The sequence below is a fragment of the Panthera onca genome, chromosome D4, assembly GCF_046562875.1.
Source record: "Panthera onca isolate mPanOnc1 chromosome D4, mPanOnc1 haplotype 2, whole genome shotgun sequence".
In the NCBI taxonomy this organism is placed as follows: Eukaryota; Metazoa; Chordata; class Mammalia; order Carnivora; family Felidae; genus Panthera; species Panthera onca.
In genome coordinates this window covers 12,609,155-12,626,607 of record NC_138351.1, presented here as the reverse complement: position 1 = coordinate 12,626,607, position 17,453 = coordinate 12,609,155, and the positions used below count along the sequence as shown (strand labels likewise).

Sequence of the window (17,453 nt, the reverse complement as noted above, 5' to 3'; positions counted from 1 at the left end):
CTTCAAACCTGGGACTCGCTGTTGCCACTACACGTTAGCACTGAGCGCCTGAACGCTTCTTTCCACTGCTGATACGTGGTCTTTAAAAAAAAAATAGGAATAGTAACACCCCCTTAGACCCTTATAAATGTGGTAGCTATAAGGGCTTCTGCCAACAAGGGTCACGGTGAAAATTCCTGTGGGGGTGAGGAGGCCCTAAAATAGTTTTAGGGAAGGTTTCTTTTTTAACCTCAATAAGTTCACACAAACTTTGAAGTTTTTAACCACTCAAATAGGTGTTCAATCTGATCTCTGGGTCTGTTTCTGATACCCCGACCCTTGGACTTAGGATCAAGAAACTAACTTCGTAAAATACCCGAGATGATCATTTTACGTCCCCGTCTCTATCCCCTCCCCCACACCCTCCTACATTACTACACCCCAAATCCCCTGCAATGGAAAACGCCTTTTCAACAGCAAGGCTGGCTAGTCCGAGGCCATCTGGCCAGCAATTGTTGGCTCCCTGATTACTACTCAGAATCTAATCAATGAGGCATTTTACAGGGACTCAGCTCTCAACCTAGATAAATTAATCCGTAGCCACAACTCCTAAATGGGATTTGTTTTAGAGATTAAGCAAGGAATTCCCCGATGGCTCATATTCTTGGTGGAAGTATGCTGAAAGTTTCAGCAGTGATTACTAACCCTTCCTCTTAACTCCACCCCCGCCACCCACTCTTTGTGCCACTCCTGGACCAAATCTGCATGACTTTTTAAACTACAGAACTTACTCCAGCCCACAGGAGGAGAGTGGCCCTGCCTAGTTTCAAGAATTTTACCTGTCTCTTAAAAAGAATACCTTCAGAAGAGAAACCCTTTCTAAATTGAAGTCCCTGCAGGGATTTTTTTTTTTTTTTCATCTCCCTTGCATTCTCAGGCACTTCTGCAAAAGATAAATGGCTGGCTATAACCTTTTGTCGGATGTACAAAGAATTAGATCAAAAGTTAAACAAATGGAGACATAAGTCCTTGCAAATGGAATTCCCCAGGGGGGCGATATTAAAATTCATTGGTCTTAAGCCTTTGGGAGCCTCAAAAAATAGTAATACTCCCAGTGTAGGGTGGGGGGAGTGAAGTGTTTACTGAGAAACTGGTTCACTTCTTTGTAGGGAAAATCAAGTCACTGATCCATTAGGGATTTCTAGGACTTTCCCCGCCCCCCCCCCAAGTCTTTTACTGGCATTCAAGGCCTTTCAAGAGTGTGAGCAACTCTTTCTCTTTCCCTCAGTTCCTGCCTAGACACCGACATGGTAACCCCTACCTGTACTTCTAGATCCTACCTCCCAGGACCCAGCACCTGTCTTGGTTCATATCACTAGCTACCGCTTCCCTGGCACCCACCTCATGTCCGGCACCTTCCATCATTTCAGGCAGTCCTCACATAACCCTACGAGGTGGGCGTGTTATCAGCCCCCTCTTCTTTACTGCCTTACGCTGTGGGGTATCTGTTCGAATGCGACCCTTTCTTCCCAAAAAGAATCCCTAAAGGGAGGGTGTGTAAGGCAATCCCACCCTGCCCGTATTTCTGTACTGCAGAGTGCGCACCTGTATGGCACACTCCCCCCCTCAGCCACAGGTATCCCAGCAGAGTCTGCGGAGTTCACAATACCCTACAATTTTCAGATGTAACAGACTCAGAAGGCAGAAACGGAGTCTTGCTCATCTTGTACCCCTTGCAGGGACCGCCACAGGCAGGTGCTCGTTATTAGCGGCGTGGTCACAAAAAAGTTACAGCAGCCACGGCAAGGAAAGAAATCCCCCTTCCTCTATCTCTGATAGCAGCTCTGAAAGAGCTCAAGAAACACCTCCAAAGCCCCCGCTGCCTAAGTAAAGCACCCCTTCTCTCTCATCTCCCAGAGAGGGAGAAGCTACAGCGTCCCATCCATATTTCTAACTGGAATATTTCTAATCATTCTTAATTATCTGCATGCTTCCCTGACAAGACAGCAACAGGGGCACGCTCTTCCCACTTGTAGTCCCCACACTGGAGTGAAGTTGTTCATGAAACTTTATTGAAGAGTCAAATTTCATTCTCAGGCAGGTACAAATGCAACTAGTCTAAAGCATCTCCTTCCCAGGTGTGGGTGATGTATGTTACCCCCCCCCCACACACACACACCCCTCACCGTCTCTCCCCCCAACCATTCTGCCAAAGCAGAACTAGTTCTCTGGCAAGGATTATCAACACACACCCAGCACAGACCACCAAAAGATCTGAGGCCGAGGGCCTCCTGCCCCCTCTGCTAGGATCCCCCAAGCTGAGGGAGGGAGTGTGGAGTCACAGGGCAGTTTCTCCGATGGGGTGAGTCTCCGCTGGGAACTGCAGGGAAACCACAACCATTTATTACTCAGGCCAGACAGCTGCCAGGGAAGCGGCGCTGCCTAAGAACTTAAACTAAAATAGAGGTGGGAGGCTGTATTCCATTACTAAGCCCTGGAGTATTCGCTCCCAAGTTCGTCCACATTTCCAGAATGTTAAAACCCTGCAGTCAAAACCCTGATTATTTATAAACTACTGTGCAGAAGCGGAAACCTGACAAATGAAGACATAAAAGCAAGGGAATGGTGACAGGTGAGATAATACCAGAGTAGAAAGCATTCATCACCCCCTTGTTGTGGCTTCCTCCAAAACCCCATCTCCATTCCCCACTGAAAACAACTTTTACTTGTATTACCGCGGCAGCTGATTAAAAAGGAAAATGAGGCTCCCGGTCTCCAAAGAGTTGTCAAGTCTGTCTCACAGGCACATGCCTGTAAGTTTGCATCAAGTAGGTGTGGTAGGAAAGAGAAGGAAGACACAAAGGCATACGGCAGGCTACACAACAGGCAGGACGAGATGCCTTCAAGGTACCAGAGATCCAGGACAGAATTCAGGACCGTGTCCCCTACCCTCCCTGACGACTTAATCTGAAACCCAAGTGACTTCAGAGAGGAGAGAAAAGGATTAAGGAGCCCTGGAGGCCATGAGCCACCACCCGGTCGGGTGAAATCTACCCGTGCCCCCCGCCCCACTTTCAGGTGGGAGAGTAGCAGCTGCCCACCGCGCAACAGGAAGCCCACCACGCGCTCTACGCTCATCCCCCGAGAGTCTTCTCCCAACCGTGCAGACTCGAGAGGGCACTTACGCGGTGCCAACCTGACAGCTCCCGCCGGGGTGGAAACCCGCGATCCCCTCGCACCGGCATCTCGGGCGCAAATCCCGCCAGGGCTCCGCTCCTCGCGATGTCCGCGCAGCAGATCAGTCCTCGGACCCGAAACCCGGGCTGCGGGAGGGCCGGCCCGCAGGGCCCACCCCTTTGTCCCTCCTCCCGCCGCCCGCCCCCCCGCCGGAGCGCAGCGCCTCCGCGCCGGCGGCCGGACCCGGGAAACTCTCAAATGGGCCGCTACCACCCCCGCGCGGCCGGGGGGATAGAGCACGCCGAGACCAACCCGCGAGGCCTCCGCGGCTGGCCGCTTCGAGAACGACTTCCGGCGGGGGGGGCGGCAGGGGGGCGGGGACGGCGGCGGCAGGGGGATTCCCCCCCCCCCACCAGGGTCCGAGCGTCCCGCGGCCCCCACGCCCTACCCTACCCCCCTCCGGACGGCGCGATGGTTCGCTCCGCGGCGCGCACTAGGCCGGCAGGTCGGGCTCCGGGAGCGCGCCGGAGAAGCGCTGGGAGCTCTGAGCGCAGGGGCCAGCCTGGGGACGGGCCCGTCTGTCCTGGGGCGCTTCCTTTGAGGTCGCGTGCGCATCCGGTTCGAACACATTTTGGAGAGGTTTGCAGCGCCTCTTTTGCTCTCTTCCGAAGGGAAGAAGAGGGGAAACCCCAAAGTTGTCTGTCCTGCCTAGAGGCCTGCCCAGCCAGCCGACACGTACACGGCATTGTAGCCCACGTGTCTCAGCTCAACAACTGATTACCGGAATTCCGAGGGTACTGGGATGTTCGTGTTAAATAAAACTTGACTTTGGAGGAAAATATACCCCAGCTTCTCTCTTTTTTATCACATTTCCAACAGCTCCAGTAAAAACATTGCAACGCCTCTCGCATCGTCATCTTTTAAAAGACTACCAGTAAGTCACAGATGCTTATCCAAGCAGGATTTATCAGTACATTTACTCGTTGTAGAGTCTCCTATGTACGAAGAACTGCACAAGAGAAGTAAAAGCTTCCTTATTTTAGAGGCATGTAAATTATTCGGAGCCTCGAAACAGGTACACTGATTAAAAGCATAATTTGGGGTTTGAAATTTAAGGGAACCACGCTGTAAAAGAAAAAACGTGTGGACCACCTCGCTCTTCCCTTAAAATTGCTTTCCCTTAAGGCAAAACTCGGCCGAGGCTCACAAGTAGAAGGTGAAAGGTAGAATGTCCTATCTGACCCAATGACGAGATGCAGAAGCTAGGCTCTCTCCCCGAAAGGTTGCTTCACTTCCTGCCTAATCAAAACAAGTTTGGCAGTTTATGTGGAAAAACAAGCCCAGCAGATGCCTCTCTGAAAGTGTGAGGCTTCTGGCCTCCTTTGGGGTAGAGCTAAGTGCATGCTTCTGGATTAAAAAGCATCGTGAGTGACGTTCCTCACTTGCCTACAAGCCTCCAGACTCAGACGTTGGGATTGTGTTTCCGGTGTAAGGTGTTACTCCCCCGACGTAAGCTCTGATTTAAAAAATGTTTCCCAAATTAGGTAGTGCGAACAAATAATAACAATGATAGCGTTTGTGAACTGGTCACACCTTAGTAATGTGAGCTGATTCATTAGCATTTAAAAAGGAAGAAAGGAATCCACAGTGTAGTACTTAACATCTGCAGAACTATTTCCTTTTTCTCTCTAGAGCTGCACTGCCCAATATAACCACTTCTCACAGGTGGGTATTCAATACATTTTATTTTAAATTAACTAAAATTAGGGATTTAGGATTTAAAAGCTTCCAGGGGCGCCTGGGTGGCTCAGTTGGTGGAGCATCAGACTTGGCTCGGGTTGTGATCTCACGGTTCATGGGTTCGAGCCCCCACAGTGGGCTTTCTGTTGACAGCTGGAGGCTGGTTCAGATTCTTTGTCTCCCTCTCTCTCTCTGCCTCTCCCCTGCTCACACTCTCTCCCTCTCAAAAATAAATAAACATTAAACAATGTTTTAATAAAATAACAAACATTAAAGAAAAGGAAGATTTCAGACGAATGTGTCACATGAGTCACATTTCCAGTGCTCAGTAGCCCCTTGCAGCTAATGGCTACCATAATGGACCGTGCTGATATAGAATATTTCTACCATTGCAGAAAGTTCTATTGGTATACACTGCTCCAAATAATGAAATAGTCTTATACTAGAAATACTATTCTTCTGACACAATGCCTGACATAGAGGAACAATAAATAGTTGTTGAAAGGCATGATTCAGTGAGCACACTAGCATTGCTGGTGGCAGTTATACATAAATAGAACTTTTTGGAGAAGCAATTAATAGGATATAATTTTTCACATGTGGGTTGCACATTCGAACCCCACTCCTAGAATTTGTTTCTCCAAAGAACTTCTATCAAGCCAGACCCCCCGATTAAAAACTAAGCTCTCTCTCACCTTGGGGAGCTCAGTCCCTTACAGCAGACGATCAGTAAATAATAACAAACTGCAAAAGCACTGAGCTTTCCTGGAAAGCTCGGGGTAGTCTGGGGACTTCTGGGAGGGCTTCTTCACCCAGACTAGGGGGATGGGGTTCAGGGAAGGCTTTACAGACAAGAAGACACTTACAGGAATGAGTTTGTGAGACAAAAAAGGGAAAGCTTTCTAGGTGAAGGGAATAAATACAAGTGGAGAAACAAGGAATGAAGAGACCACAGACGTGCCCTTCAGTGCCAGGAGGTGAGGTTTCCCAGGCAAGCAGGGGCTGTATCCTACTGTTGAACACGGTAGGAGTGGGATTAGCTTTGGCATTTTGTAAAGATCCTTCGGTCAGCTTCTGGAGGATGATGAATCTGGCAGGTGGGATTGGGGGAGAGGGGGAGAGGGAGGGGGGAGGTGTATCCGTAAGAATGAGAAGACCAGCCAAAAATGCATTTCTGTGGAAATGCAGGTGAGAGATGACAGGGCTATCGGGTTGGGCAGCGTTAGACAAAAAAGGGCCAATTCTAGAGAAATTAAGGCAGTGTAATCAGCAGGCAGGTTGACTGATTAGATATGATGTAAGAAAGAGGGAAGTGACTCTAAGGTGACTCTCAGGTTTCTGGCTTAACGAAGTAGATGATGATATCTCTACCAACAGAGAATGCAGGAGTGGGAGCAGATCTTGGGAGGGGCTGGAGGAAACATGGTGACTTTAGTTAAGGACTGATTGAGCTTCACGGGCTAAGGGTCATCCAGGTGGAGATGTTCAAGTGTCTGCAATGCACTAGGCATTGAGTATTTTTGGGTAGAGGGCTCTGGGATGGAGGAAGAGATTTGCAGATCGTCATTGTATCAAGAAAGCTGAAGTCAGGTGAGGAAGTGAGACTGAATATTCAGAGACACTGTGTAGATTGAGGCAACAGAGGATTAAAGATAGGACCCATCCAGCCTGTTTTCATAATAACCTTTACTGTGACAGGCAAAAAAAAAAAAAAAAAAAAAAAAAAAACACCCAGAATAGGACCCATATCTGGGAATGCCAATATTTAGGGGGCAAACTCAAGTCCCCAGAGCAAAGACCAAAGAGGAACTGTCAGAAAGGGAAGAAAAACCTCTCTGGAACAATGTCCACAAAGTCAAAGGAAGAATGAATTTCAAGAAGGGGAAAATCGCCAACAACGTGCACCAGTGTGGAGGTCAGTTAAGATGAGAACGGAAGGTGCTCACCATGAACAGGACAAGTGCCCATCCTGACCAGAGCTGTTTCAAGGGGAAGATGAGACTGGAATTCGACTCCAGTGGCTGACTGGGAGGTGAGGCACTTCACTGGATCCCAACTGATTACAACGAAGGCTGGAAACCATCAGTGTCCAATCACAGAGGGCTGTTAAATGACAGCAGACCAACTGAATTGGCACATCAAGCTATCATTTAAAATTATAGCAAGTCTATCCAGCAACAAGGAGAATAATGATATAATCGCCGATGAAAAAGAACACAGACGTTATCTATCCTATGATGGCAATGAAGAAGTTATGAAAACATATAAACAAACTGGAAAGCAAATGGGAACATGATTTGATGACAGGATAGGGCTGTGTGCATTTCTCTTTTTAAATTGTAGTTATTGTTTGTGTAATGGACAATTTTTCAGTACTTTTCAGGATGCGTTACTATGTATAAAATCTTTGTAACAAGTTGGTCAGAAGACCTCGAATTAATGTGATAAACACTTTTAATCAGATTTCTTCAAGAATATTACGATTTGGATATATATACACATATATATGTACATATACACACATACATAAAGACACACACATATACATATGTGTATGTATATATATATATATATATATATATATATATATATATATGTTTTTACATATATATTTGCAATATAGTTATAAAGTATCATTAAATGGGAACAAAGGGATCTGACATAAAAAGTTTACAGGTTGGGGCACCTGGGTGGCTCAGTTGGTTAAGTGTCCAACTTCAGCTCAGGTCATGATCTCATGGTTTGAGTTCAAGCCCCCACTGGGCTCTGTGCTAACAGCACAGAGTCTACTTTGGATTCTCTGTCTCCCTCCCCACACTCTCTCTCCACCCCCCCCCCCCCCGCCCCGGTTGCTCTCGCTCTCTCTCTCTCTCTCTCTTAAAAATAAAATAAATAAAATAAATAAACATTTGAAAAGTTTCCAGGTTAACTGAGCAATTTAATTGGCTTGTATGCAGAATGGCAGACTGGAATCATAGAGACACTTCCTTGCAACAAACATTTCCTCAAGTCCCCCCACCCGTGTGCCCTGGGGTAGATACAGAGAAGATAAAGAGGATATATAATGGGGGCGGGGAGTGGGGGTGCTCACAGTGTGATCAAGACAAAACCAAGTAAACAAATGATGACAAGGCGGGAGAGTTGCTCAAGTACCGGAATGACTAACACGCGGAGGTAGCAGTTAAAACTCTGCCCGAGGGAGGGGCGGAGAACAGGCCTGGCCTTCCCTTACCTCCCCTGTAGTGGCCTCATCTCTGCTGGCTTCTCCCACTCTTCTCAGTGCAAACAGCCATCCCAGTAACCTCCCATGTTCACGTGAAGGACTCCTTCCATCAGCATCCCCCACAACCCCTAAAACAGCATCCAGGAGAGAAGCATCGAAAGTTCTGCTCTGCCCTTTATCCCTTTACTTTTTTATTTAATATCACTCTTGCTGACTCTCAAAGTCTGTTAAAATACTCTTCCTTTTTTTGGGGCGCCTGGGTGGCGCAGTCGGTTAAGCGTCCGACTTCAGCCAGGTCACGATCTCACGGTCCGTGAGTTCGAGCCCCGCGTCAGGCTCTGGGCTGATGGCTCAGAGCCTGGAGCCTGTTTCCGATTCTGTGTCTCCCTCTCTCTCTGTCCCTCCCCCGTTCATGCTCTGTCTCTCTCTGTCCCAAAAATAAATAAACGTTGAAAAAAAAAAAAAATTTAAAAAAAAAATACTCTTCCTTTTTTTGCGGGGGGAGGGAGGGTCAGGTGACTAGCTACCTAAGTTTCCCAAATCCTAAGTTTCTAGTTAAAGCACTGATACCTATGTACGGAACTGCTTCTAGTCCCATATAGTCCTGCATGACCCCCCAAGCCCCACAGAAACACAGACTTTTGATTGAGACGCTCCTCATTGCAATCTATGATGGTTCTAGAAATATGATACAATGGAACAAACTTGACTCTAAGTGTAATGGTCATAGGTTTACACACATTGCAGAGAGAGTAAATTATTTTCAAGCTAGCCTTTAGCACTTAGAATCCTGCAAACAAACAGGGGAGTGCGTTATAATCCACTAGAAAAACCCCCAGGTTCACCTCAGCCTTTGGGGCAACTCAAGACTCTTGCTTTATGTTTAAAAGCATTGTGTTTCTAATTTCCTGCCAAGTACTGCAGACTCCCTGTCTCCAGGATTGTTCCCATACCTTAATATTATACAGGAAGAGCAGAAAGCTGCCTCCAGTTTGCCACTTTCCTAAACATCCAGACTTCTACATGTTAGTGTCCCAAAGGTCACTACCAATTTTACATAGACGTTCTTCTGTTCAGGAAATGGTAATTACATTTTTCCATAATTAAGAAAACTATTTTCGGGGGGTTCCTGGGTGGCTCAGTCAGTTAAGCGTCCGACTTCGGCTCAGGTCATGATCTCACGGTCTGTGAGTTCAAGCCCCGCGTAGGGCTCTGTGCTGACAGCTCAGAGCCTGGAGCCTGTTGCGGATTCTGTGTCTCCTTCTCTCTCTGACCCTCCCCTGTTCATGCTCTGTCTCTCTCTGTCTCAAAAATAAATAAATGTTAAAAAAAATTTAAAAAAGAAAATAATTTCGGTTTTATTCAATTTTTTCTTAGACCAGTGAGTTTTGGCAAAGTAAATAATAATAATAATTAATAATAATAATAAGATGCCAATTATAAAACATTCAAAACAGTTCAGAAAAGCACAAATAAATGTAAAAATCATCTAAAATCCTAATAACCAGCTTCAAAATTAGGTGGCCATTCCAGACACATGCACAGATACAGATAAAGAGCTAGTTAGAAAGACTACCCCCAGAGACCAGAAAAATTTAAACAAAAATTAGTCTTACTACAGTGCTATTTTAATTGAAAAATAGTAAATAAAATTCTATTTGATATTGACAGAAAAAGAAAATTGAATAAAACAAAAGAACCCTCATGAACACAAATTAAGTTATTTCTTCAACATGATATTTATCCCCAAAAGATCATCTAGGGAGAAAAGATTAACTCCCCCCCACCCCGCCAAAATCTTCAGTAGTGAGTTTCCAAAGACACTTCTAAAACATGAAGACATTAGCATTTTATTTATGAAAAATCACATGTTTCAGTTTTAGAAAGTTTCTCTTCCTCCAGGACTCGCCTCTTTGCTGTCTCCCCGCATCCAATCCCCCAGTCCATCCTCCCCAAGCAGCCAGAATGATCTTTTCATGAGACAAATCAGATCTCGTAACTCTGTGCTTTTAAACCGATGCAGACTTCTTGCCATGGCCTCGTTACGGGCTGAATGTTTGTGTCTCCCTCGGCCCCCCAAAGGGGCTGAAGCCCTAACCCCCAATGTGGTGGTATCTGGAGATGGGCCTTTGGGAGGGAATAGGTTTAGATTAGGTCATGAGAGTAGGGCCCTCACGATGGGATTTGTGGTCTTATAAGAGGAAGAGAGAGATCCCTCTCCAGGCTCATGTTCCTAGGAAAGACCATGTGAGGACACACGGAGAAGGCAGCTATCTACAAGGCAGGAGGAGGGCCCCCACCAGGAACCAAATCTGTCAGCATCTTGATCTCAGACTTTGTAGTCCCCTGAACTGTGAGAAGTCAATGTCTGTTGTTCAAACCACCCAGTCCATGGCATTTTGTTCTAGAGCCCAAGCTGGCTAAGACAGCCTCCAAGTCTGCTGCCTCCTCCAAACCCAGCTCATCCTGCTCTCTCCCAAGCTCAGGTCCCGGAGCCACACTGGCCTTTCTTTGTTGCTCTTGAGACCCTGCCAGGCGCATTTCTGCCCCAGAGCCTTTGTTTGAGCTTCTCTGCCTGGACCACAGAGCCAGCTTCTGCTTAGATTTCTCTTTCTTTCTAAAGCAGGAAGCATCCCTTGAAGCGGCAACCAGGAAGTGATGCCCTCGGGAGAGAGTCAAGTTTAAGTCAAAGCAGGTACATAGAGTCCAGCGGAGTGCTTTGCTTATGGCAAAGCAAGCGTTTCAGAGAGCAGAGTGCAGGGGTATGAAAAGGTGGGGGTGGTGGGTGGTCTCCCTGGCTAAGGGAAGCCGAGGGAGGAACCACAGCAGGAAGGGAGGACAGCCCAAGACAGCAAAGGACCCTAGTATCCACAACTCTCCCTTCTTAACTTTATTATTATTATTACTCTTGGTAACACATTGGCAGGGATGCTGTTATTACCACAATGAAAGGATGTCAGAGTGAGCGCAGAAGTGATGAAAACGTCAGTCCGTCTAACAGGAGAGAAAGTTCTCTCGGTTCTCAGTGGATGGTGGCTTTCAATTCACTCTCTCCTCTTTCTGCCATTGGCACAAATCCCAACCCCCAGCGTCTTGCTCCCGGTGTGAGAACCCAGCAGTGATTCTCACATGCTGGGGTCGGCCGGCCACAACACGGACAGAAGAATTCGCCGTGCGCCTCAGAGTCAGCCGTGGGCTGGCTGGATGAGGTGTCTGGGGAGGCCGGGGCCTGCTGCTGGGGGAGGGCTGGTGGACCTCGTGGTGCCAGGCTGCCCACATGCAGGCTCCTAGGACACTCAAGGGGATGGTCCGAGCATGCTGAGGCCAACAGGCAAGGTCAAAGTGTGCTCAGCCTGATGGACAGGGGATTGGGACAGAGCATAATCCAGCTGTGGGCCTGGAGATCCTAGAAGCACCTTCCGAGGCACAGTTTGGTGTAGACAGGCCCTTCCGGGGAGCGGGCTCTGCACTGGAGAGTCTCCTCCCTGGCAGGGTGCCCTGGGGCCCCCTGCTCACGCTGCTGGGTATACAAAATCCACACTCTTTTCAGGGACAGATGCCACTTAGTAACCCTCTATTTAAGACCAGCAACAGGGCGCCTGGGTGGCTCGGTGGGTTGAGCATCCGACTTCGGCTCAGGTCGTGCGTTCAAGCCGAATCAGGCTCTGTGCTGACAGCTCAGAGCCTGGAGCCTGCTTCAGATCCTGTGTCTCCCTCCCTCTCTGCCTTCTCCTGCTCGTGCTCTGTCTCTCTCTCTCTCAAAAGTAAATAAACATTGAAAAACAAAACCCAAAAAACAGCAACAACGAGACGTGCCTGGCTGGCTCAATCAGTAGAGCTGAGCAGCTCTTGATCTTGGGGCTGTGAGTTCAAGCCCCATGTTGGGGGGATACAGAGATTACTTCAAAATAAAATCTTAAGACAACACCAACAACAACAAACAAAGCATGATAAACAAAGTTTGATTCAAGGCGTATTATGTGCCAAAACTCTTCCAAACTCTGCTGTAACTCATTTCACGCAGAGCCGCACAGCGCCCATGAATCTTTGGTATATTTGGTATTATTGCTGCGCTTCAGCAGTGAGGAAACTGTACTTCCGAGGGGGGAAAACAGCTGCTGCCTGAATTTCTCATCCAATAGAAGGCAGGGAGGCTCCAGGGGCAGGTCTGTGGGAGTGAAGCTCATCCTCACGACTGCTCTCCGGCTGCCACGTTCACTGTCAACCGCAGACAGACGATTGCACAGGTCAGGGGCTTGTTGTTGCTACTGTGGTTTTCTCGAACAGAACTCAGGAGGGTTTCTGCCGAACGGAGTGCTGGGAGATCATGTTTGTGAAACTCTTGCTGCACCACATTAAAAGGTAAATGCCACAGCTCTCTCCTCCAGCCATCCAAGATGCAGAAAGGAAAGAAGGCCGGGGGGAAGAAGGTGGCCAATACCCTGCTTGAGAAAAGGCCCAAGAATTCTGGCATCGGACAAGACATCCAGTCCAAAAGGGACCTCTCCCGCTTTGTCAAATGGCCCCACGACATCAGGCTGCAGCAGCAAAGGGCTCTTCTCTATAAATGTGTAATGCTGTGCCCCCACCCCACCCCCCCCGGCCCTGAGATTAACCTTGGACCGCCAAACAGCTGCTCAGCTGCTTAGGCTGGCCCCCAAGTACAGACCAGAGAAAAGCAAGAGAAGAAGCAGATTGTTGATCCAGGCTAAGGAGAAAGCTGCCAGCAAAGGGGATGTCCCCACTAAGAGGCCACCTGTCCCCACCTTAGTGGAAAATAAGAAGGTTCAGCTGGTAGTGATTGCACATGCTGTTTCTCACTGAGCAGGCATCTCCCTGCCCACCTGGTGTCGTAAGATGGGGGCTCCCCACTGCATCACCAAGGGGAAGGCCAGGCTGGGCGTCTGGTCCATGGGAAGACCTGCACCGCTGTCACCTCCATACTAGGTGCTCCGGCTGAGCTAGTGGAAGCCATCAGGACCAATTACGATGACAGAAACAATGGGATCTGCTGCCACTGGGGAGGCAACGTCCTGGGTCCAAAGTCAGTGGCTCATATTTATTACCAAGCTGGAAAAGGCAAAAGCCAAAGAACCGGCCCCCAATCCAGGCTGAGTGCATGCTGTTAAACTCTCTGTACATAGAACTAATAAAAAGTTCTCTTTCAAAAAAAAAAAAAAAAAAGTAAATGCCGTCTGACTCCAGCCATCGGTTAGTTAATGAGACTCCTTGATGCAAATGCGATCTGACATCTAACTGAACTTCAGAGCATCCACTCCTTAAACAAGTGCTTTGAGAAAAAAACACTTCAATATGTTAAAAATTGGACTAAATAAAAAGGCTCTCATCTCACAGGTAAGGAGGGAATCTGAGGTGAGAGAGGCCCCAGGGACCATCGCATGAGACACAGGTCCTCCCGGGAGCCAGAGGGGCCTCTGGCAACACGTGAATTGCTTTTAGAAATTATCACCAGAACCTTCTAGTCCTAAGAATGCAGGATCCCCTATCAGCACAGGTTAAAGTAGCTGAAGAGTCTCCTAGATTTTCAAAGACTTCTCAGATCTGAAAGGGGCCTTTAGAAAAACACTGGGAGCAGACAGTTTTCCAGGCCAGTCACAAAGAGCATAGGCCTCTGGAACAAAGGAAGCAGGGCCTGGGAAAGGCACTTCCAAGGAGGCATTGTTCAATCATACTCGAAGACCTGGCTCGCAATATTTATGCTCCTATGGGACTTCTGCTGAATTTCCCTGATGACCAGAATTACCTGCGGCATCCCAGTCCCTCCCTGAGATGCCGGGGGTAGGGTTGGTGTGTGAGAAGGGGCAGGGGATTGGTTGTTTTGAGCATGCACCCTCCTCCCCAACCAAATGAGTCTCCTTATCAGGGAGGTCTGGGAAATTCTGCCAAAGGAACATTGTTTCAATGCTTGGACACAAGACAGGAAGACCACAATTTTGAAAGCAGGTAAAACATTCAAACGGCAAGAAAATCATCATCTCTATTTACAAACTTTTGTCTTTGGTTTGCAAAGGAAAGGATCTGGTCCCATCATTCTTTTTGTTATATTTCTTTACATATATATTTGCATATACATCTCTCATTTGTATTTCAGTTATTTTTTATATACATGGTACTTGTTTATTTACCCAAACCATACAGTAGATCATAAAAAAAGTAGCAAAATATAACTAAATTGTTGCCATCCAGAGAGCAAACTACTGTTAGTAACTGTGTGAGTATTCTTCCAGGTACCTGTATGCAGGTAAGCATATAGATATCATATATAACTTTGCACGTCTGGGGCCATACTAGGCATGAGCTTTTGCCTCCTTTATTTCTACGTAAGAACGTTGCTTGACTATTTTTTCATGGCAATATAGATTTATATCATCATGTGTCTAACTGCATAATACTCCATTTGTATGAATATACTATAATTTGCTCAATAAATACTTTTATTGGAAGTTCTTTTTAAAAAAACTGGTACAGAGGACAAGGAAAAAGAATCAGATGGATGAAACTCCTAAGATTTATTTCACATGCATAATGAGAAAGTAAGATGCTTGTAAAACTAAAGCAGAATTTATAAGACAGGTAGAGGGTAGATACTAAGTTACTAAGCTGTAAAATGTGTTAACCAGAATAAATGGAGCATTTGTGTATTAAATATAAGTCAAAAGATTTCAACAAATAGCAGTGTTAGGACACCTGGGTGGCTCAGTCAACCAGTTAAGCGTCCGACTTCAGCTCAGGTCATGATCTCACAGCTCATGGGTTCAAGCCCTGAGTCAGGCTCTGTGCTGACAGCTCAGAGCTTGGAGCCTGCTTGGATTCTGTATCTCCCTCTTTCTCTGCCCCTGCCCTGCTTGTGTTCTCTCTCTCTCTCTCTCCCTCTCTCTCAAAAATAAATAAACATTTAAAAAATGTAAACAAATGACAGTGTTACTTACTTAGAAAGGGAGGGAAAGACAAAATAAATCTTTTTTTTTTTTTAATGTTTATTTATTTTTGAGAGAGAGAAACAGACAGAGGACGAGCTGGGGAGGGGCAGAGAGAGAGGGAGACACAGAATCTGAAACAGGCTCCAGGCTTTCAGCTGTCAGCACAGAGCCCGACTTGGGACTCAAACTCACAAACAGTGAGATCATGACCTGAGCTGAAGTTGGATGCTTAACCGATTGAGCCACCCAGGCGCCCCCAAAGTAAATCTTAAATAGTAATAATATTTAATAAAACACTAGTAAATTCAATAAATATCTAATCTAGAATTGTATTTATTTAGATACAATATGTAGTGATAATATATTTTATAACCCATAATTTATATTTTCAAAAAGACTTCCTATTTAACAAAATACTGATACTATATAATAAACCCCAGTTCATGTTACCTCCAGATTGACAGTTATGTCAACCCTAAATTGACCACCTATTGGTGACACTCCTTATGGGCAATTCTGGCCTCTCAGAGATATCATGGACTCACCCCAATACATGGGCTTAGAAAAGTCAGTTGAAGGTGAAAACTTGAAACTTTTCCTTCTGTGCACCTGAGAGCCCCTCTGCAGTCCCGTCTCCCCTGGGGCTCCTCAGTCTATCAGAATACTTGGGGAGCTCACCCCAGCAGCATAGACCCACACAGTAGTGCTCAGGCTTTAGGGCATCCGAAACTCCTGGAAGGGCTTGATAAAACAGATTCCTGGGTCGTACCCCCGCCCCCAGAGTTTCTGCTTCAGTCAGCATGGGGTGAAGCGCAGGAACATGCATTTCTAACAAGTTCCCGGCCAGGCCATTCTTGGTTTCTTTCCCTGATCTAGTTCTCATCATCCAGTTGCTAAAGTATTTTGATTCTTGTTCTAAGTCTTGGGATAGTATCCCTCTTTCTTGTCAAATTTATCATGCTGAGCTGAAGCCATCAGAAGAGACAAATTTAAACTTTAACATATCATAAAGACTCTTTCACAGCGTGTAGACAGAGTTAATTATTTTAGTTAACTAGACTTAAGACCTGAAGTTGATTTTTTGAATATCAACAATTATATTTCAAATATCAATATCAAGTATTAAGAGTAACTACAAACGGGGCGCCCAGGTGGCTCAGTTGGTTAAGCGTCCAACTTCAGCTCAGGTCATGATCTCACAGTTTGCGAGTTTGAGCCCCACATCAGTCTCTCTGCTGTCAGCACAGAGCTCACTTCAGATCCTCTGTCCCCTCTCTCTCTGCCCTCCCCACTTGTGCTCTCTGTCTCAAAAATAAATAAACATTAAAAAAAAAGAGTAACTATAATCAAATAACTATGTATATTATTAAAATCAATCATTTTTTTTAAATATCAATATAATTATGATTAAGTGGGGGAAATTCTGTCCAGGATATCTTGTCTAATCTTGCTATACAACCAGATTACTTCCAAACAAGAATCAAAATCTGGCTGAACTGAAAACTGCTGTCACCAACCACTCTGTTGATAAAAATGTGACAAAGTACCAAAAATAGAGCTCTAATGATGATACCCCTTCCAAGCAGAAGCTAGCTGCAAACTATTTATCTCAATTCTAGCAGGTTAATGGGAATCAGGTTTCCTCTAGGATTCCCCACACAGCCACAGCACCAGAGGCCCAAATCAGGCAGCATGCATAGCAGTATAACTGCCGATCACAAATAAGACTGAACTCCCATCCAGGGAAGAGCCTTGTCCATGTAAATTTCCTCAGGCAGTGCAGTGCCTAGTTCATAGGGTACCTGGAACCATTACTGGACCGCTAAGCGGCTAGAGTAGATGGAGGAGAAGTGTTAGAAAGAAGGGCAGGTGGTGGGGAGGAAAAGAGATAAGTACAGCAAATCCTTGTAAGAAATTTGGCTGTGACAGATGTCCATCGACTGATGAATGGATAAAGAAGATGTGGTATGTACACACAACGGGCTACTACTCAGCCACCAAAAAGACCGAAATCTTGTCATTTGCAACAACATGGATGGAGCTACAGTGTATTATGCTACGTGAAACAAGTCAATCAGAGAAAGAAAAATACAGTACATGCTTTCACTCATATGTGGAATTGAAGAAACAAGAGATGAACATATGGGAAGGGAAGGAAGAGAAGAAAGGGAAACAAACCACAAGAGACTCTTAACAAAAACAGAACAAACTGAGGGTTGATGGAGGGGTGCTGGGTGGAGGGAAGGGCTAAATGGGTGATGGGTATTAAGGAGGGCACTTGTGATGAGCACTGGATGTTGAATGTAGCTGATGAATCACTGAATTCTACTGCTGAACCAAATATTGCACTGTATGTTAACTAACCAAAATTTAAATAAATAAATAAATAAATA

The 17,453-nt window shown here is 46.2% G+C and overlaps 1 protein-coding gene across 6 annotated transcripts in view; it reads right to left on the bottom strand.

Annotated features, from left to right (window-relative positions):
- TJP2 (tight junction protein 2) overlaps window positions 1-17,453 on the bottom strand; it is a 129,622-nt gene that overhangs the window by 75,647 nt on the left and 36,522 nt on the right. The window contains exon 1 of one of the 6 annotated variants that reach the window (XM_060610114.3): window positions 3,165-3,364. The exons of 4 other annotated variants lie outside the window; for them this stretch is intronic. In XM_060610114.3, coding sequence (XP_060466097.3) covers window positions 3,165-3,224 — 60 coding nt within the window. In that variant the 5' untranslated portion in view covers window positions 3,225-3,364. Of the gene's footprint in view, window positions 1-3,164; window positions 3,365-17,453 lie in introns of those variants that run through there. One more of the 6 variants, XM_060610111.3, reaches the window with a different exon arrangement.